Source organism: Typha angustifolia, chromosome 9 (genome assembly GCF_048772165.1).
Source record: "Typha angustifolia cultivar Huaian chromosome 9, ASM4877216v1, whole genome shotgun sequence".
Classification (NCBI taxonomy): Eukaryota; Viridiplantae; Streptophyta; class Magnoliopsida; order Poales; family Typhaceae; genus Typha; species Typha angustifolia.
The window spans coordinates 4,913,229-4,933,798 of record NC_133247.1 but is presented as its reverse complement, the minus strand read 5'-3'; the positions used below and the strand labels follow the sequence as shown (position 1 = coordinate 4,933,798).

At 40.1% G+C, this 20,570-nt stretch overlaps 3 protein-coding genes across 3 annotated transcripts; 2 read left to right on the top strand and 1 right to left on the bottom strand.

Annotated features, from left to right (window-relative positions):
- The first annotated feature begins 659 nt into the window (after window positions 1–659).
- LOC140766842 (zeatin O-glucosyltransferase-like) lies at window positions 660–2,078 on the top strand. The gene has a single exon (XM_073106503.1). It carries the CDS (start codon window positions 660–662, stop codon window positions 2,076–2,078), a length of 1,419 nt encoding a protein of 472 aa, XP_072962604.1.
- Window positions 2,079–11,700: 9,622 nt separating this feature from the next.
- LOC140767391 (uncharacterized) lies at window positions 11,701–15,503 on the top strand. Its single transcript, XM_073107276.1, has 2 exons — window positions 11,701–14,589; window positions 14,807–15,503. Exons 1-2 carry the CDS (start codon window positions 11,922–11,924, stop codon window positions 15,217–15,219), a joined length of 3,081 nt encoding a protein of 1,026 aa, XP_072963377.1. The 5' UTR covers window positions 11,701–11,921; the 3' UTR covers window positions 15,220–15,503.
- Window positions 15,504–16,608: 1,105 nt separating this feature from the next.
- Window positions 16,609–19,378, bottom strand: LOC140767392 (xyloglucan galactosyltransferase KATAMARI1 homolog). Its single transcript, XM_073107278.1, has 2 exons — window positions 19,285–19,378; window positions 16,609–19,053 (listed from the first exon to the last, which is right to left on the bottom strand). The coding sequence occupies exon 2, from the start codon at window positions 18,859–18,861 to the stop codon at window positions 17,137–17,139; it is 1,725 nt and encodes a 574-aa protein (XP_072963379.1). The 5' UTR covers window positions 18,862–19,053; window positions 19,285–19,378; the 3' UTR covers window positions 16,609–17,136.
- Window positions 19,379–20,570: the final 1,192 nt, after the last annotated feature.

Here is a 20,570-nt window from a genome sequence, read left to right as displayed (position 1 = left end):
TTTTAAAAGTTTCCATATATTAATCATTATAAAAATTCATCCATATTAAACACTTTCAAATTTTGTCAAACACTAATAAGGCATATCTAATTTTTGGGATGTGATTTCTCTGAAAATTCACTTATCAAAAGATATATTCAGTATCATTTTCCAAGTACTAGTATGTTATTAAATAATGTTTAAGGATATGATCAAAGCCAGCAAGTGATAATATGCTAGACCAGGGCTATGTAAGTTAAAAAAAGGTGTCCACATATGATACCCGTGAAAGCTAAACTATTCCACATACAAGGAAGGAAGGAAGGATTTTGAATTAGATACAGTGAATCTTGAGTATATATATATATATATATCCGTATTCCATGCATGCATAATATTATATATGACAGCTATCTTTTTGAATATTTTACAGCAGATTTATTTGTTCCCTTTATTTCTTTCTTTTATCTGAGAAAACTTGTCATGACAAGAAAATTGAGAAAAAAAGATTACATAATTCGACTAAAAAGAGTGAAAAATTATCTTTCAAGTGTGCTAACGTCACATGGTGCCCCAGTTGCTGTATAATTTGTTTGTTTATTTCTATCTTTTTGTAACTTTCTGAGACTTATATAATACGTAAAATACGCCGAAAGAAAGAAATAAAATTAGTAATAAAAATGGAAGGTGTAGAAGTATCGGCGGCGGTGGTGGTGCCCCTCCCGGCCCAAGGCCACCTCAACCAACTCCTGCATCTCGCCCGCCTCCTATCATCCCGCGGCATCGCCGTCCACTACGTCGGCTCCGCCTCGCACAACCGCCAAGCCCGCGACCGCGCCGGGGCCGCGCTAAACTCCACCTCCGTCACGGCCGTTCCGATCGAATTCCACGACATCCACCTCCCTCCCTTCCCTTCCCCGACTCCTGATCCCCTCGCCCCTACCAAATTCCCCACCCACCTCCAGCCCGCGTTCGACGCGGCCGCGCTGCACCTCGCCGCCCCGCTCGAAGCCCTCCTACGCTCCCTCGCCTCCTCACGTCGCCGAGTCGTCCTCATACACGACTCCACCATGTCCTTCGCCGCCGCCGCAGCCTCCTCCGTCCCTAACGTCTGCGCCTTCTCCTTCCACAGCGTCTCCGCCTTCGCCCTCCTCCTCTACCAATGGGAGTCCCGCGGCAGACCACCAGTTGATGACCTCCACCTCCCTCCCATATCCAACCGAGACTGCTTCAGCGAACAGTTCTTGGAGTTCGTCGGCCGCCAGCACAGGATGATCGCTCCCTCCTCAGGCCGTCTCATCAACACGTGTCGAGCGATCGAGGGAAACATCATCGACATGCTAATAAAAGAGCCGAACTGGCTCAACGAGAAGACCTTCGTCATCGGCCCTCTAAATCCAATACGTTCAGATCGCACCGCCGGCGCGCGCCACGCGTGCCTGAGGTGGCTGGACGAGCAGCCGCCGGCGTCGGTCTTATACGTCTCCTTCGGCACTACATCGTCGCTATCGCAAGAACAGGTGGCGGAGATCGGGGCCGGGCTCGAGGCCGCTGCCGCGGCCGGGATTCGGTTCATCTTGGTTCTACGGGAGGCCGACAAGGCGGACATCTACGGCGGCGGCGGCAGCAGCTGCGGCGAAGACGACGAGCTGCGGAAGAAGCTGCCGTTGGATTACGATCGGAGGGTGGAGAGAGTTGGCGGGAAGGTGGTGAGGGGTTGGGCCCCGCAGGTAGACATTCTGGGGCATCCTTCCACAGGGGGATTCTTGAGCCACTGCGGATGGAACTCGTGCATGGAGAGCATTAGCATGGGGGTTCCGATCCTGGCATGGCCAATGCACTCGGACCAGCCGAGGAATGCTGTGCTTGTGACCCAAGTCCTCAGCGTTGGCTTCATGGCGCGAGATTGGGCGAGGAGGAACGAGGTCTTGGGTTCAGGTGATGTGAAGGAGTCGATTGCGAGGTTGATGGTTAGTAATGAAGGGAACGAGGTCAGGAAGAAGGCGAGGTCTCTTGGAGTTGCTGTTAGAGAGGCCATGATGGATGGGGGAACATCCAAGGTAGACATGGATGCCTTCATTGACCATGTCATACATTAGCTATTCATCGATGCCAACCACCGTAGCAAGCTTGGCAGAGTTTATTTAAATCTCTAAAATATATATATATATATATATATATATATATATATATATATATATATATATATATTGAAGTTGATATTTTATGAATGTTATTGCAGGGAGTTAATTATATGCCCCTAGTTTAAAGTTATTCGATGAATGTGCTTCTAGTTAATTAAATGCATTATGATTCATTTCTCAAAAAGTTAGTTTATACGTCGAATGTCTATATCAAAGAGGATTATCTTTTTTATCATAAGGAATTAGTGATTAATGGGTGGATGTGCATATTATATTATGATTTCAAAAAAATTGTTATAAACAGTCACATGCCCTTGATGTTTATATTTTTCATAAAGAATATTCCTGTTTCTGGTGTTCCAGTACTTCTATGCATTAAACTGTCAGGTATGTCAAATTTCAAGAACTTCTTAAACCATTGTATGACACATTCTCATATATGAGATGCCATATGTATTGCTCACATATGCATCATCATTTTTCTCACGTTAGAACATCTGAAGCAATTTTGTCTGGATGCCATTCAAGCGAAACCTATGTGACACATACATACATACATACATACATACATACATACATACATACATACATACATACACATACATACATGCATACATACACATACGTACGTATGTACAAACATACACGTAGGTACGTACATATATACATACATAACAAAAAATGCTGAACATTTTAGCGTTTTATTTGTAAGAATCCGTTTAAATTAGTATTTTAGCAACTTAAGTTAAAACTTTACTTTTATATGAAACTAGTTATCTTAGTAGTGTTTTTACCCTAGAAGTAAAATGTTTATAAGTTTAGAGATTTTTGTATAGCTACAGTAAAACAAATCTATTTTAGTAATAAATTTGGGGGCGGACTATATTGATAAATAAAGTTTGAAAATAAGATTAGTTCCGTCAAAAACTCAACAAAAAAAAAAAGTTTGAAATAAAATCTATAAGACATGTTCAACTTAGGATTATCGCCTATAATTTCGATACATAACCAATAGTTTAAAAATGTGTTAAAGATTTTTTAAAAATTTAGTATACTAGCATAGAAATTATATATATGTATATGTGTGTGTGTAAGCGCGCATTATGCAAACACACGGGCCAATGATTTTGAATTAGTGATTTTATTATATGTTAGTCAAAAGCAATTAAACAACAATTATTAACTCTAAAACAAACAAAAAAACTAACATAGTAACAAATATACAAATATGATCATCTTTTATACGACAAGTTGTTATTTCATCGCATTTATATTTTTTCTTACCCCCCACAAACTTATGATATCTACTCATAAAAAATAAAAATAAAAATAAAAACTATGAAACAGTAAGATCTAGGCTAATAACTACAATGTAATAATGGTCACATTATTTTTCCCGGTATAATTGCGGGTTTAAAATGACCTGTTTCATTGGATAAAGTGGAGCCACGCATGTGTTGCACTTTTTTGATAGTGAAAAGATTTAGTGATCAATTTTGGCACTTGATTCCAGAACTGCAGTGTGGCCTATTCTAACCCAACCCTTGTAGCCTTTAGGCTTTAGCTTTAGCATCCTCCACCTTTGTTCCGTGGTACCAAGTAGCTAAGAATGCCCTCTCTCTCTCTCTCTCTCTCTCTCTCTCTCTCTACCTTCGACTTTGTTTTCCAACTTTTTCAAAGTTTCCACGTAACCACCGGATCGTCTGCAGCCCAAGGTTGTAGGAATTGCAAGGCCGACGATAAGATCGAGTTTTTATTTACTTGCTAGGAAGTAAAGTTCAATAAAATATTTATTTTTAATAAAATAAATTATTTTTAATAGATTAGAGCTTAATTCGAACTAAATCTAGCTAGAGTCAGGGCCAGGTTGTAGCTCCAACAAAGCTCGAGCTTGGCTCAAATTCTTAAAAATATCCTAACAGTAGTTTGCTTAACAAACAATTACTGTAAATTATATTAACTATATATATAATAATAATAAGTTAACATGACACACTCACCTCGAAAGGCAACTTTGTGAATACGTATTTTCGATATTTTAGTCTTTTTTTAATTTTAAAAGAACAAAATATTATGTATTTTTATTATTATATTTATCAGGTATTTTAAAAAATAAAAAATATCTGTTAATAACAATAAAAATAAAATTGTAGGGTAATTTTGTTAGAATTCTGAGAAGATACACGTACAGTAGAAGCTGCAAAATATTTGGTTAATTGAATATATATATATATATATATATATCTATCTTTGCTCACTATATAGTATGTCAACTTATGAGAGGAGTAAAGCAGATAAGGACATGCACACTTAGCTTTCGGAAACTATAGATGCTAATTACTTACCCAAATAGATATATCTTGGGCACGTCACCTTGCCAATTTATCTACGTAGAAAAGAAAACGTTAACAAAGTTAGGTGTAGGCTTGGCTCTACGTAATTTCCACTCTTAGAATTAGCCTAAGTATGCTCGAGCTTGAAACGAGAGTATCATCAACCCTCATTCAAACTAAGCCGAATCGAGCCGGACTAAGCTAGATCGAGCCCAAACCGAGCCAAAGAAGAGGAAGGAGGAGGAGGAGGTGGGGCACCGCAGCTGCTTGTCATTTCTGAATGGGGGGCCATGGCGAAGGAGGAGGCAACACAGCGGCGGCAGCTTGGCGAAGGAGGATGAGGCGACACCGGCGCTTCGTGGCAGAGGAGAGGTGGGGATTTGGGGTTTATCTCACCCCTTTTATATCACTCAGGCTCGGTTTGATATTAATTTCAAACTAATTTTAGCGGCTCAGGCTTAGTTCAACTTTGACCGAGCCGAGCTAAGCCCGAGCTGCTTATCAAGTTTAACGGCCCTAATTAGGTGTTGTAAATGTCACATAAAACGAGTAGAAACTTTTTAATATGTTAAAATTAAATAAACTAAAAAAAAACAATATCATGTTACAATCGAATAAACTAAAAAGATAGGATGTTACAATCGAATAAACTAGCTAGAGAGATACAATCGAATAAACTAAAAGGAGATATGGAATGAGAATCTTAGATTAGACAAATACAAATAAATAAAAAGTAAAAGAGAATTGGAGAGAAGTAAAGAGGTGACTGACCATGTCTCATTTGGCATTTCAAATCTAATATAAAATGCTAATTTTATGGGGTAGACAGCCATCGTTTTCTCGTTATATATGCTCATAGGACTAAGAATAAGAATAATAATGTGATCGATCACATTCAATATAGATATAATCAAAATGTTCTCCTCCTATCAGATAGGACGTGAATTGCGGGCAATTCTAGGCTTCTTTCATGGTAGGTGACATGGTGTCCATCAATACCAATTGTGGATAGAATTTGCCTACAAGAAAATAGGTTGCATAAGATATTGATAGTCTAAATGCCATTGTTTTCAAGGTAGGCTTTCTTAAAGAAATTTATATTTACCATCCAATCTTTTTAACTTATTTGTAGTTAATATCTTTAGTTTTATTATTTATAAATTGAGTATGTGTAGAAAATATTACAAATTAGATTTACTCTACAATGTTTGGGCAGCTAACATAACAAAAAATATTTCATCGACTACAGATAATTTTCTTCTAATATAACTAAATTATTTTTCCATCTTTATCTTCTTCTCTCTTCCTCTCTTGTTTAGGGCATAATTGATGTGATTGCGTCTTTTCTTATAGCATAAGGCCAATTAAATTAACCTCATAGAATAATGCTTTTCAAATGGGATTCCTCTCATCTACCCATCTCATTGCAAGAGAGATCAAGAAGGAAAATAACAACCCCTACATTCACATAAACCTATAAAACTTCTAAAACAAAGGTAATGGAAAATAAAGTGATCAATCGCCAACCTTCAACTCTTTGTAGGAGTGTGGCTAGTCGGAGGTCCATGGATGAAAAAAGTAAATTTTGGTATATTCAAACGATCCAAATTAAAATTTGATCTATTAATCTATTTAAGAGAAATTGATTAAGAAATCAAATATTCTAAAGATATCTATATTCAAAAAGAAATGAATTTTACTTTGAATAGGAAAGCAAGTTGTAAAGAATTCAGATTTGAATGAGATTTTGGATGTGTCTCTAATTAAAACTCATCACAACTAATTATTTTGACTGAAAGTATATTACAACCAAATTTCATTGTTTAGGCCTCAAAATTAGTAATTTTTGCTATTCTAGGAAAGTTTTGTTTGCTTATATCGTTTAGTGTAGAACCCAAAAGTTGATTGTTTTTATTCCAATAGCTCAACTTAATTTAAACTAGAATTTTATGAGTCTAAGTCATAACTTTCCATATAAATGAAAAGTTCATCTTTTTGTCAAATTAGGATTTGAGTCTTTTGTATTGTATGCTTGTTGGCAAAGGATGGCTAAATTTGGTACATTTTCTTAATAAAAAATTTAAGAGTTTTCTCAATCTTTTAATTTTTGTTTTTCTTCAAAAGTTTCGATATGTTATTCCTTAGAATCAACAAATTGAGGAAGAGCTTCCCTCTGGTATTCGTGCAGTATCCGTGCGCAAATCAACGGATTGAGGTTTGATCTATCTCCTTCCATGTTTCCTCAACATCATACTCTTCATATGCTTGACATTTATTTTGAAAAGCAGTTTGGCCGCAGATCTAGTAGTTATTATAGGGTTAGGGATAGCAACATGAATCTGCAACCACCTAAATGTACTCCAGTTGCATCACCTATTGTGGGAAAACAGCAAGTTGCCTCAAATGAAATGCATGCTATAAGAGCTGGTCTCCGTTGTTTTAAATGTGGTGAACCTGGATATTGAATGGTCGAGTATCGGATAGGGGACTAAGTTGGCAAACGTCTATTTGTTGATAGCAAAAAATCTGCAGAATGTGATCTCTATGATTTTGAGTAGGATGTTGTGTATGATACTACTAGTGACAATCAATGCCTATAAGAGCTTGTCACGAGGGATCATTGTTCACTGTTGGTTGTTCAAAGAGCTTATTTCACTCCCACAAAGCTGTACAGTAATACTATCCAATCCATATATACTGTTGATGACAATGTGTGATGCCTTATTATATTTTGGTAGTTGCAAAAATATGGCACCAGAGGAGGTCGTTCACAAATTAACTATCATGGATCAAGAAAGGCAATGACTTGTAGTCTCTAAATGTTGCGTAATTCTTTTCTCCGTTGATATGATGTAGATATATGAAGTGTGATGCGATATAGTTCCTTCGAATGCATGCCATCTTTTATTAGGAAGCCCTAGCGATTTTATAAAAGTGTCGTTCATGATGGGCATATAGAAAATATATAGTCTCTTATTCATTTCCACCGAGATCGTATTGTTGTCGAACAAAGATATTACTAAACCATCTAAGGAGAGGTTAAATCTCTTGCCTATGAATTAATTTGAAGATGAGATGATAGAAATCGAAGTGGTGTATGTTTTGGTGAACAACGAGAAGGTGGAAATCACCAAAATTTCTCATGTTATTAAAGGTTTAGTCAACGAGTTTCGAGATATATTTCTTTCTAATTTTCCAAGGAGGCTGCCACTACTACTAGATATACAGAATCAGATTGATTTGGTGCCCGATGCTAGTCTCTCAAATCAACCACACTATTGCACAAGTTTCAAAGAACATGAGGAGCTACCTCAACAGGTGAGACTCCTATCTAAGGACCATGTCTGGGAGAGTCTCAACCCTTCTACAGTTCTAGCCCTAGTTACTCCTAAGAAGATTCTTAGCGAATGTGTGCTGATAGTAAAGCAATTAACAAAATCACTATTTGCTACCATTTCCTATTTTGAGGTTAGATGACTTGTTGAATCAGTTGAGGAGAGCAGTTATTTTCAACAAAAAAAAAAACCTTTGATGCCATAATTCTTGGTATTTTCATTAAAAAATTAACAAAATCAAGAAAGGTGTTCTTGTTCCAACCAGTTGACGTTCAATCCTTACATGTTCCTTGCATCACTTCTTTAGTATTTTGAGTTAGGGTATAGCATGGATTTAGTATTCTAATTAAGGGTATAATTTGGATTTAGTACTTTAAGTTTAACGTAGGTTGTTATAATATGTTGGATAAGCATAACTCATCATAGGGTATTTTCATGATCTTTTTAGTATGGCTAACTAAACCTAGGAGTTTGATTAATTTAATTAATAAATATAACAACATGATATTTTATGCACATGTTTGATAAAATATAGATTGACTTGCAAATAGTGAGAATGAAATGTGCACACCTCAAGTACGTGAAAAGACTGGGTGTTAAGTATAAATATATGACATTAATTTTCTTAATTATTTAATATTGTTTACTCTTGAAATTATATAGATGAGAAATACTAAATGACCATTTCACTCTTAATATTTTTCTATTTCTTTTTTGTATAATAAGAGGTAGAACTATCATCAGAACAATTACTTACATAATAGTTTTAATAAAAAATATTAAACAACGACTAATAGAATGGGCATTAGGAGGTTTTACATAGTTTAAGAGTTCAATATACAATGAAAAATAAATGTGAAAGGTCTATACGCAATAGTTTAGGATAAGAGTTAAAATAAATCGGATAGATGAAAACTTAATTATCTTATCCGCTAAGTACAGTCAATTTATATATAAGAGATCTCGATAAAAATATAAAAATTATCTTTTATTTTATTAGTTTTGTAATAGTTCAAACTATATAAATATGGAGTTCTTGATTCAGATATTATTTTTCAACTTATGTACACATCCATACCAACTATCAGCGTAGTAGGATTATGAGAATTCAAATACTAAAATGGATAGAAAAATCTCAACGCAGAACTCAAATACCAAACTAGATTGGATCAAACTTACCAATTTTCAACCCTAGATCAGGGTCCAGCATAATTAATTAATTATCATTAAGAAAATTTATAGTTTTTATTTTAGTCCTCTAGAAACGCCTTAGAAATTATGGGTTTAGAGGTTGTCCGGCTTCCATTGGGCCAAGCCGAATTTATGTTATAGCCGAACTCAAACCTAAGCCCAAAGCCCAAAAATAAATTGGGCCTTTAATTGTAAGGCCCTTTGTATGGCTAATCAAACGTTAAATAATATATAAGCAATTAATGTAGAGATTAGTAGGCACTTAAGTGGAGAGCTGGGTGTCTCAACTATTCAAAAGTCTAAGCCATAAGTTAGTTGATGTTTGAGTATAGAACTTATGGGGGAACTGTGCCTTCAACATTTGATAGTTTTCTTGTCAAATTGTTTAATAAGCTCATGTTGTATAAGAAGCTTAATCTGTATCTTTATGTATTGGACTATTTCCATTTAATTCTATACTCAAAATTATGAAGATCGCTATACTTTTTAATGAAACGTTATTATGTAAAACATTGGAATGCAAGGATATGTGAGCTTATTTTGTTTTTCTTCTCTGGAGCAGCCATTCAGATTTTGGATTGTGAATGATACAAAACAGAGCAACTTTTCAATTTTCAAATATTTTCTAAAGTTATGCTTCATTGATCCATCTATAATGAGTAGTTTATTAGGTTAGTTTACACACAGAACCAATACATCATTAGGTAAGAAATCTCTTAGAACATGCCCCTTTATTCTTATATGGGTTTTGCACAGGTTGGAGGTTTCCAGATTGATTAAAAGAATCACACATATTTTAGCACTTCAGTCATATATTCTTGATTCCATTTTCACCTTTTGCTCTGTTATTTGTGACTATTTGAATGATATTAAGGGGTTTTCTTTCTTTCTTTTCTTTCTTTCCCCTTCTTGGGGCATATATGATGTATCTGTGTACTCTCAAATGAAGTAGAAGATGGATTGAGAGAAGGGAAGACCCAAACTTAATACATAGAAAAAAAAAAAGTAGTAAGAAAGAATAATGTAACTTACCACAGAATAGTACACTAAATTGAGCTATTTCCTCTAATACAGACAACAAGAAAAGAACTCATAATTTTGCAAAAATTTAGCTTATAATTCAGACAAGACCCCATCTGATCTCTTTAACATACAAAATGCACCCAACTATTGGCATTGCCATTTATTCCCTTGTGGGTAGTCTTAAACCACCATATTTATTGTCCATTACTACCAACATGCCACATATACTGCACCCCTCCATAATGCTTCCTTGGCTTCAAATGGGCATATAAACAAATAAAAAGAAAAGAAAAGAAAAGAAAAACTTAGGCACGAGTGTGGCAAGGTAATGTGCACAATAATGGCTCATATCATATGGGGTTCTTTCTCAAGAGGGTGGAAGCTACACAGTGAGAAGCCTTTCACATGGCCCCCATCTTCTCCCATGCTGTCCATCATGCTTAAACTAATAAGCCTCAAGGCTCAAGTACATGGAAAAAAGCCTAAGCACCATGTGTGCATGTGCATTAGAGGAATTATATTGGAGGCATTGCAGTTGGTGATTCCATCTCTATGATTGCATTTGGGTGCCTCTCTCTCTCTCTCTCTCTCTCTCTCTCTCTCTCTCTCTCTCTCTCTCTGTGTGTGTGTGTGTGTAGCTTACTTTTGGCCATGGCATTTGCATTTGGGTGTCTAAACAATGAGGATGGATGAGTTGGTGTCTCTCTCACTCTAGTGCAACATCAACATGGGAAGATTCTAAGGAGAAGGGCTCAAATTATCGAGTTAAATGTGGTAGGTTTCATGCTTTATGCTCTCTAACTCACATACAAGATGAGAATAAATTATGTGGGGAAAAGTACAGAGAGAGGAGAGGAAACAGTTTGAGTTGGTTGGGGCTGACCTTTTTTCCATTCAGGACAGAGGTCTTGATAGTTTTTGCACTATACTTCAGATGGGTGTATTATGATTGGATGGGCTACACTGTGAAATATTGCAAAGAAGTAGCTTAGAATTCACCATGCCTTTCTGGTGGCAACTGGTGCTTTAATTGGGAAAAGGAGAAGGAACTTATCATGGCTAAGGAGACTTTTTTGTTTTGGGGGGTATGGTGGTCACTAAGCTAGTAATTTTATGTATGAAAAGTTAGTGATGCTTATGATTGTTCATGAAAGCCTAATTATATCACCAATCCATTTCTGATAGAGTATTATTAACCACTAATTATTATGACTAGAATTTAGTTGAAGAGAATTCACTCCATGCATTTATTCTGTTTAAGAAACTTTGAACAAAGGAAGCCTTTTAGCTTCAGTAAACTTTCAAAACAATGTCCGAACCTTATGTTACAAATATAAAGAATAATAATTCAGAGCAGACGTATAAATTCGAATCCCCCCAAACATATCTATCATAAAAACTTATAAATAGCTAGTACTAAAATTCACAGACTCGCACGAATTGATCACATTAAACAATGGATATTAATATATGTCTTGACAAGTCGATGCTAATTAAGAATTAGAAATCTTAACACAGCTTCCTGCTGTAAATTCCCGTCATCTATCTGACAGCATGTTCTAATGACAAGCTCACACAAAATTCTCAACCATGTTCGATGTCGGAGTACGTCTCCAATGAATCCAAATGGTTATCTAAGCTTCTGTCCAAAACCTAACAGCCATTACACTCCCATTACCAGCTGTTTGTGAAACCCGAGGCCCCACGAGCTCAACAACCCAATATAACAAACTCTATTCCAACCTTCCAATCTAAACAAAAGTTCTTTAAAATTTATTCTCTTTGATGTTGTGCCGATTCAAAACCGATCATATATAATCTCCCTCCTCTGCCCCCCCTCTTCCCGTTGATATTGGACATAATGCCAGCACTAAGATAGAAGAGTTAGAGAAAGAGAGGAGAAGAAAGAACTAAAAATGATAAATATTAGACTAGTCTTCATCTCCTTCTCCTTGTTATGCTGCATTGCGTTATCCAATGCCGCCGGCGACGAAGCGGCGACGCTGCTGGCGATAAAGTCGGCGCTTGTTGACCCGTTGGGCGCCCTCGGGGATTGGAAGTCCGGCTCGCCGCATTGTAATTGGACCGGCGTGCACTGCGACGCACGGGGCACGGTCGATGGCATTGATCTGTCCGGCAAGAACATAAGCGGCGTCATCGCCGACGACGTCCTCCGCCTCCCGGGCCTCGCCACCCTTAACCTTTGCTGCAACTCCTTCTCCTCCTCACTCCCTAAGTCCCTCTCGGGTTTTCCGGCGCTTAGGGAGCTCGACGTCAGCGACAACAACTTCGTCGGGCGGTTTCCAACCGGCCTCGGCGCGTGTTCCGGACTAATTACCCTCAATGCCTCCGGCAACAATTTCGTCGGCGCGCTCCCCGAGGATATAGGCAATGCCACGTCGCTCGAGGTCCTCGACTTCCGCGGGAGTTTCTTCACCGGTGGGATCCCGGCGGCATACCGGAGCTTGCAGAGGCTCAAGTTTTTAGGCCTCTCCGGGAACAACTTCACCGGAAGGCTCCCCGCAGAGCTCTTCCAGCTTTCTTCGTTGCAGCAACTCATAATTGGGTACAATGAATTCTCCGGTCCGATTCCGGCCGACATCGGGAACCTAACCAATCTCCGGTATCTCGACATGGCGATTGGGAACCTCGATGGCGCCATTCCGGCTGAGCTCGGGAATCTTCAGATGCTTACCACTATATACTTGTATAAGAACAATATCGGCGGCGAGATCCCGAAGGAACTCGGCAACATGTCGGCGCTGGAAATGTTAGACCTCTCTGACAATAGCATCTCCGGCGAGATACCACTGGAATTATCCCAATTGCGCAATCTCCGTCTCTTGAACCTAATGTGCAACCGGCTCAAGGGCCCGGTGCCGGCCTCCATCGGCAAGCTGCCGCTGCTGGAGGTGCTCGAATTATGGAACAACTCGCTCAATGGACCACTGCCGGCCGACCTCGGGCGCAATTCGCCGCTGCAGTGGCTCGACGTGTCGACCAACGCTCTCTCCGGGGAGATCCCTGCGGGGCTATGCGACGGCGGCAACCTCACCAAGCTGATCCTATTTAGCAACGCGTTCACCGGGCCGATACCGGCGAGCCTGACGGCTTGCCCGTCGCTGGTGAGGGTGCGCATACAGAACAACCGGCTCAACGGCACGATCCCGGTCGGCTTCGGAGGTGTCCCGTTGCTGCAAAGGCTCGAATTGGCCGGGAATGAATTATCCGGCGAGATACCGGATGACATCTCCACATCCACGACGTTGTCGTTCATAGACTTTTCTCACAACTGGCTGCAGCTGTCGCTCCCGACGACTATCTTATCGATCCCGACCCTTCAGACATTCATGGCTTCCGACAACCATCTCACAGGAGGCGTCCCCGACGAGCTCCAAGAATGCCCGTCGCTGTCGGCGCTCGACCTATCCAACAACCGTCTCTCTGGGAGCATCCCGGCAAGCCTGGCGAACTGCGAGCGCCTCGTCTCGCTCAGCCTCCGCAACAACCGGTTCACCGGGTCTATCCCAGAGTCGATTGCGACGATGCCTACATTATCCATCTTGGATCTGTCAAGCAACTTTCTCACCGGCGAGATTCCGAGTAATTTCGGCAGCTCGCCGGCGCTAGAGATGCTTAACCTATCCTACAACAACCTCTCCGGCCCAGTGCCGTCGACAGGGCTGTTGAAGACCATCAACCCCGACGAACTCGCTGGCAACCCCGGCCTCTGCGGCGGCGTTCTCCAACCGTGCGCGGCTAATTCCCCTTGGTCGTGGCCAGCGGGTGGGTTGAAAAGTTCCCACGTCAAGCACATCGCCGCCGGGTGGGCGATCGGGATATCAGCCGTAGCCGCCATCGGCCTCACCATTCTCTTATCCCGCCGGCTGTACAATCGGTGGTACGTCGACGGCAGCGGCGTTACGGGGTGCTGCAATGACGGTTTCGACCCGGAGAGCAGCGGCGGCGGAGCTTGGCCATGGCGGCTGACGGCGTTCCAACGGCTCAGCTTCACGAGCGCCGACGTGCTCGCCTGCGTCAAGGAATCGAACGTCATTGGCATGGGCGGGACCGGCGTCGTGTACAAGGCCGAAATGCCGCGCCACCACGCGGTCGTCGCCGTGAAGAAGTTATGGCGCGGTGGGGTGGGCGGCGAAGGAGCAACGATCTCCGACGGCGAAGACGGAGGGGAATTGGTAAGGGAAATAAGAATGCTCGGCCGCCTACGCCACCGCAACGTGGTGCGGATGCTCGGGTACGTGAGCAACGACGTGGACACGATGATACTATACGAGTACATGGCGAATGGGAGCTTGTGGGAGGCATTGCATGGGAGTAGGGACGTGAGGGTGCTGGTGGATTGGGTGGGGAGGTACAACGTGGCGGCCGGGGTGGCTCAGGGGCTCGCCTACCTCCACCATGACTGCCACCCGCCGGTCATCCACCGCGACGTCAAGTCCAGCAACGTGTTGCTCGATGCCAACCTCGACGCGAGGATCGCCGACTTCGGGCTGGCAAGGGTGATGGTCGAGAAGAACGAGACCGTCTCGGCCGTCGCCGGATCCTATGGCTACATTGCTCCAGGTTGGTTCACTGTTCTTCTTCTTCTTGTTGTTGTTCTTTTATTCTTTGTTATTTTTCGTATTAGAAGCATATCAAGAAGAGTTTTAGAAACGATCGACTGATGTTTTATGAATACACTTTGCTAGTTTTTATTTCAAGATCGTAGCGAATAATATGTTATAATTAGCGATTTGATCAAAATTGCCACCAATTTTTGCTAACAGTTTCATTGGAACAGAGTATGGCTACACTCTGAAGGTGGATGAGAAGAGCGACATCTACAGCTTCGGTGTGGTCCTCATGGAGCTGCTCACCGGGAAACGCCCCATCGAGCCGGAGTTCGGCGACTGCCAAGACATCGTCGGGTGGGTCCGGGGCCGGCTCCGGAGCAACCGCGGCGTGGAGGAGCTTCTCGACGCCACTGTCGGTGGCCGGTGCGAGCACGTCCGCGAGGAGATGCTGCTCGTGCTGCGGATCGCCGTGCTGTGCACGGCGAGGTCCCCCAAGGATCGGCCGTCCATGAGGGACGTGCTAACAATGCTCGGCGAGGCGAAGCCGAGGAGGAAGAGCACCACCACCACCGTCACCGCCAATGTGGTGGCCAAGGACAAGCCAGTGTTCACTACCTCACCTGATTCTGGCTACCTGTAGATGCCGAAGAAAATAGTTGAGGAGGTTGGCATAGGATGGTGCCCCTTTGTGAGTTCTAAGTTCTAATTTACTTTTGTATGTATTTTTTTCCTTTTTTTCCTCCATTAATCATTGATTCAGACGTGTAATTTATGGTGGTTAGATCAAGGCTGGGAGAGTTTGTCAAAATAAATTCTCTGTCATTTGTAGATGTCATATTTATTCAGAAAAGAAGAGAGGAAAATAAAATAAAATAAGAAGATTAATTTCTTGTATTCCAATTTGCCAGACAAGTTCCTTTCTGTTAGTAATGGAAGCAGACTAGGAAATTGAGAAGTATTCAGTTTGCCACCAAGTTAGTGGAAACAGATCCAACTTACTGAGCTCTTGAGATCAGACTGCTAGGCACTCCTTTGAGATTAAAGACTAGTATTTGCCACTCAAATAATTTTTCAATTCTCAAAGATATAACTTTCTTGAAATCTTTATTAAATCAAAAGCATTGTTCAGTTGTTTGAAATGCAATATCAGCTTTCACTTCTAATTGGCAAAACCAGACATGCTACAGTACATCAGAGAAAGTAGAAGAAGATGAAGGGGAAGAAACAAAATATATATGTCTTGTCTCAGCATGCCACCTTTCATAGATAAAAACTACACATAAATAGTATCTGGATAATGCTAGTTCAAGTAGATGAGATCATGGGGTGGTACTTCCATCCATGAGGCTGGACTTAGCATATGCCACCCAGCAGCATTTTACATAACTAAATCCAAATTTCACATTATCCACCAAGTTTTCTAGATCTTCTGCAACACTCTCACCAATTGTGTATAAACAAGAATGTAACATTACACATTCTAGTAGTAAAATGATTCGCCTCTGCCTTTAAGTTATGTATGAAGACTAGAAACTACAGGATGAGCATATGCTTTTCAAACAATAAAAAATGCGAAGATATGTATGCAATGCATGACAAGTCTTTGTTTAAGAGAAGGGCAAAACCAGTAACTAAAATGCCAGATAATAAAATAGCAAAGTGAAGTACTTCTACGTAAATAGATATGCATTGCTATGAACAACTAGAACACTACAGTGAGCATCCTCATTCATTCCACTCATAACCATAGACTCTGCCCTGTCTCTTAGTCAAAATAGGAAAACATAATTTGTGAATAAGTATTAAAGAAGATCCAAACGGCATAAGAAGGTAAACTTGTTGTACTGCAAGTTTTCTCAACATCAAAAAATCAACCCAGAGATTGTCATACAATTGACATGGCCCATGATTTCAACAGAGCATAGGAATATCGAAAATAGGAAAGATTTGAATATATCTTCCCTCCGGATAAAATAGCATAACATGGTAAATTTATACCTCTAGCTCATTAAAATTAAGAACTCAGTCCTCCCAACAAATAATACGCTTTCATACTTCTATAAATGCTAACTCAGAATACAAGTAGAAGTCCAAAGAATTGCTTCACTGTACCTCTCATATCCTTTCACTAGATGAAAACATTTCAACAAAAATACACTTTTAATAACAGTATTACTATCTTTTCAACAGAATTGCAGACACTGTAAGAAATTACAGAGAATTATTAACCAGATTCCACAAATGAAATTCCTATTCTATGAAAAAATGATACATCTATGTATGGAAGATATATATATATATATATATATGGAGGATACATCAAGTGCCTTCTTTGTAGTTTCAAACTCTTCTGTAAGGCTAACTTCTTACGAACTCAAGGGTAAGCTCATCAGATGTGCCAACATGAGCATGAAAAGAATTTATTCTGTGGAGAAACTTTGCTATCTGATAGTCAATTTGCTATGGAGAACCTTCAGAACAAATACAAATCAGAGTTTAACAGATGAAGGTCATGTTGTTTCCTTTACTTTCTCTTCATGTAAGAGAGGCATAGAAATCAAGACTGACTCCTCTGTTCATTTTTCCAAGATTTCTTAGCAGCTTCAGCAGATGAACTGCCAGAATCTCCATTACCATCCTTAGGTTTAGAAAAGAAGGGATCCCACTCATGGGGGCCAACTGTACGTTGACCTTCCTCTAACAAAGCATATTTCCAACTGTTCTCCTCAATGAAATCCTTATCTTCATGACCCTCAATTATATCCCTTCTCAGTTTTGTAACTTTGTCAATAATGGCCTCTACAGAAACATCAAAGGCATCCTTCAGAGTTTCCAGTTTGGACCTAGGATCTGCATAGATCAATCTTGGTATGAGACTAATGACCTCCTCCCTCATCTCCTTGACAACATCTGGAGATATCTTGCTTAGCCTTTCTTCTATGCTAACATTTCTCTTACGAATGTCATCCTCTGGGATGAAAACTGAGTACTTTGTGTAATTCCTTGGAAGATGCCATGAATACTGTGTGTATGCTGAGCCGGGATGAAAGAAGACAGGTATACAGCCAGCTAATATTGAATCAAATGCTGATCTCCTTGTGTATGAGTCCCCCTGCGGTTGCAAGCAAAACAAAGAGCTCTGAAACATCTGCATTATGCTACTTGGAGAATGACACTTACTCTCCCCAAAGTCGCATTCCAACAATTTACATACACTTGACTTCCTGCATTGATCTATGATTTGTCCTCTGATTGATTTTGGATTATCAGGACGTGGTGCCCCTGCAAATGAGAAGAGCCACTTGCGCTCCAAATTCCTCATTCTATCTTGCCAGATGAAAACATCAGCATCTTTTGCCGGATGAAAGTAAGTCGGATATGGTATTCCAAAATCATTTGCATTCCATGGGCTTGACTCCACAACTAGCATTGACATGTTCTTGGCAGCAGGTAAAAATAGAAGCTTGTTACCCCAATCTGATTCTGACTCCGTCAACCTTCTGAAATCCCAAGTGATCCTTCCAGCAACCAAGAAATGGTCCCTCCCACCCATCACACTCCACTCAGGCCTTTTCATGAGCCAATCCACCAAATCAAGTGAGGCTGCGTCCCTGACTGAGATGTTATAACCCCAAAGGTATCTTGCTACGTCAAAACCAGCATAAAAAGGAACAAATACAGCAGCAGCAATAGAGGAATCTTTGGTCAAGCAATCATACTGCTTCATGCGATTATTGAAAATCACGTCCACGGCAAATTGATTGGTGGCATACCAGCCAGTGTTCGAGAAGACACCTTCAGCATTCTCAAGCGGCGGACCAAGGCCGGCATTGCTCATAAACTTACACATGTTCGTCCAGAGGCTAAGCTTTCTGCAGTCTCTGAGCATGTCATCATTGAATCGGGATGGGAGATCGTGAACATAGATGTACCTCCCGCCACAGGGATCGCTTTTGTTCTCCAATGTCCTAAGGGCCCGAGAGAAGGGGAAATTCTTGGGTTCTGCATGGGTTTCAGAATGCGTCTGATGGGGCATAGCAACAGGTTCGGGTAAATTTTGTTCCTCAGACAAATGTTGGACGTGTTGGGCATCAACTGAAACAGCGATAGGCTGTTCTGTTGGGCTAATTGGACTACTGAGCACGAAGAAATGGAAGTAGAAGATCAAGATCCAGAACATGCCGGCAAGGGTGGCAAGAAAGCAAAGCCGGGAAGACGGCGGCTTACCATTGGACTTCTCCATCTCCTCGTGGTAGCTCGACGAGGCCAAGCGCCGCCTCATAGGTTTCTAACCACCAAAAAAGGATTCAAAAGTAGAATGACTTGGGCAAAACCCAAAATGGGTGTCAATCCAATTGGGGCACCATGCTACCCTAACTCTAAATCTAGCAAAAAACCAAACCCTAACCCCTAAATTGGCATCTCATGCATCGAAATTCAAAATTCCGATGGAACCCAGAAGCCGCATTCCCACCTAGAACAAGTATAACAATTGAAAACAATCAGAATCACAGGAAGCCTCGGATCTCAACTCAATCGACAGAGCTAAAGAAGCATCAAAATGAGCAATTTTGACGAGAGAATTCCAGAAAAATCCAATCTCTGGATCGATTTCGAGGAAGACACGAGCTAAGAAAACAGATCTCGGAATCAAAAAGGTGAAGAGAAGACAGCAAATAGAGAAACGAACCAAAGGATAACTTACAGAGTAATGGAGAATGGGGGCTTTCTCCTCTTTTATTAGGGGGGGGGGGAGAGAGAGAGAGAGAGAGAGAGAGAGAGAGAGAGAGAGAGAGAGATCTCGGAGAAAAGAATGGAAGACGTGTCCCCGATATGGAAATAGAAAAATAAAGGGACGGCCATGGTGCATTCCAGAATCGCGCGCCGGTTACCTCCGTCGGTAGCCGGTCAATCTCCTCGCCACGTAGGACTCGATGACGTGTCGGTCTCACCAGGAAGTTTCCATCACATACGACTAAAAGAAGAGTAAGCCGGCGCGGTTGGTGAAGTGAAGCAGGTAATTGGGTTGGGTCAGGAAAATCTCCAAAAGAGCATGAGACAAACGATGGGAAATAATTATTTTATCACGAGATTTATCAAATTTTATTTCTATTATTATTATTTTTTAATCAAAATTTAAAAAAAAATTTATTGTGCGGTCCTTCTCCCACATTATTAAATTGTGGAAATATTATGTTGATAAAAAATTACTCTTCCATGCATAAATGTAAGGCTTCAATTACGCTTGCAACTGGTTGGATTCAGTTGGGATTGGACCCAGCCAATTGAAGCAGATCCAAGTACAAACATAAATGTTAAGGAAATTTGCATATAACACCCTCATTTTAATAAATTATGATTTATATATTATATTTTTATTATTTATAAATCGAGTCTTATAATTTAATAAATAGGTATTGAAAATATCTTCAATTATATTTGAACTAACACCGTTTGCGCAAATAAGAATATTCTGTCAAATTTTTTTAAATGACTAATATACTCCTAGTATATGTTGGATAAGTAAAATTTAGCCAAGGTTATTTTTATAATTTTTTTAGTATAATTAATTTAACCTGAGAACTTGGTTAAGTTTAATTAATGGATCTTTAACAGTAGTGTATTTTTTTATATATAGTCGCTAAGTCATATGGCTCAATTTATAAATAGTAAAATATAGGATGTAAACTATAATTTTATTAAAATATAGGATGTTATATGCAAATTTCTCTAGTTATTATTCTTGTGAATATAAAATAAGGTAGTTCTGTGGGCTTTCACTGTTAGATCGTTACGTTATAACGCAACATATTAGTAATAAATAAATAAAACTTATTAGTAATGAATCAAGCTGCACTGGCCGACATAGTTAGGAGTATCATACTAGAGATGGATTATTTAGCTTCCTCTTGTAATATAAAATAGATTAAATTATATCTAAATCCTTTGAACTATGATTTAGTATCATTTACATTATTATATAACATAAAA

Excerpts from the sequence above, each read along its gene's own strand:
- LOC140766842 (XM_073106503.1), top strand. The coding sequence starts at position 660 with ATGGAAGGTGTAGAAGTATCGGCGGCGGTGGTGGTGCCCCTCCCGGCC.
- LOC140767391 (XM_073107276.1), top strand. The coding sequence starts at position 11,922 with ATGATAAATATTAGACTAGTCTTCATCTCCTTCTCCTTGTTATGCTGC. Across the intron at positions 14,590-14,806 it reads CTATGGCTACATTGCTCCAG|AGTATGGCTACACTCTGAAG; the intron begins GTTGGTTCACTG and ends TCATTGGAACAG.
- LOC140767392 (XM_073107278.1), bottom strand. The coding sequence starts at position 18,861 with ATGAGGCGGCGCTTGGCCTCGTCGAGCTACCACGAGGAGATGGAGAAG.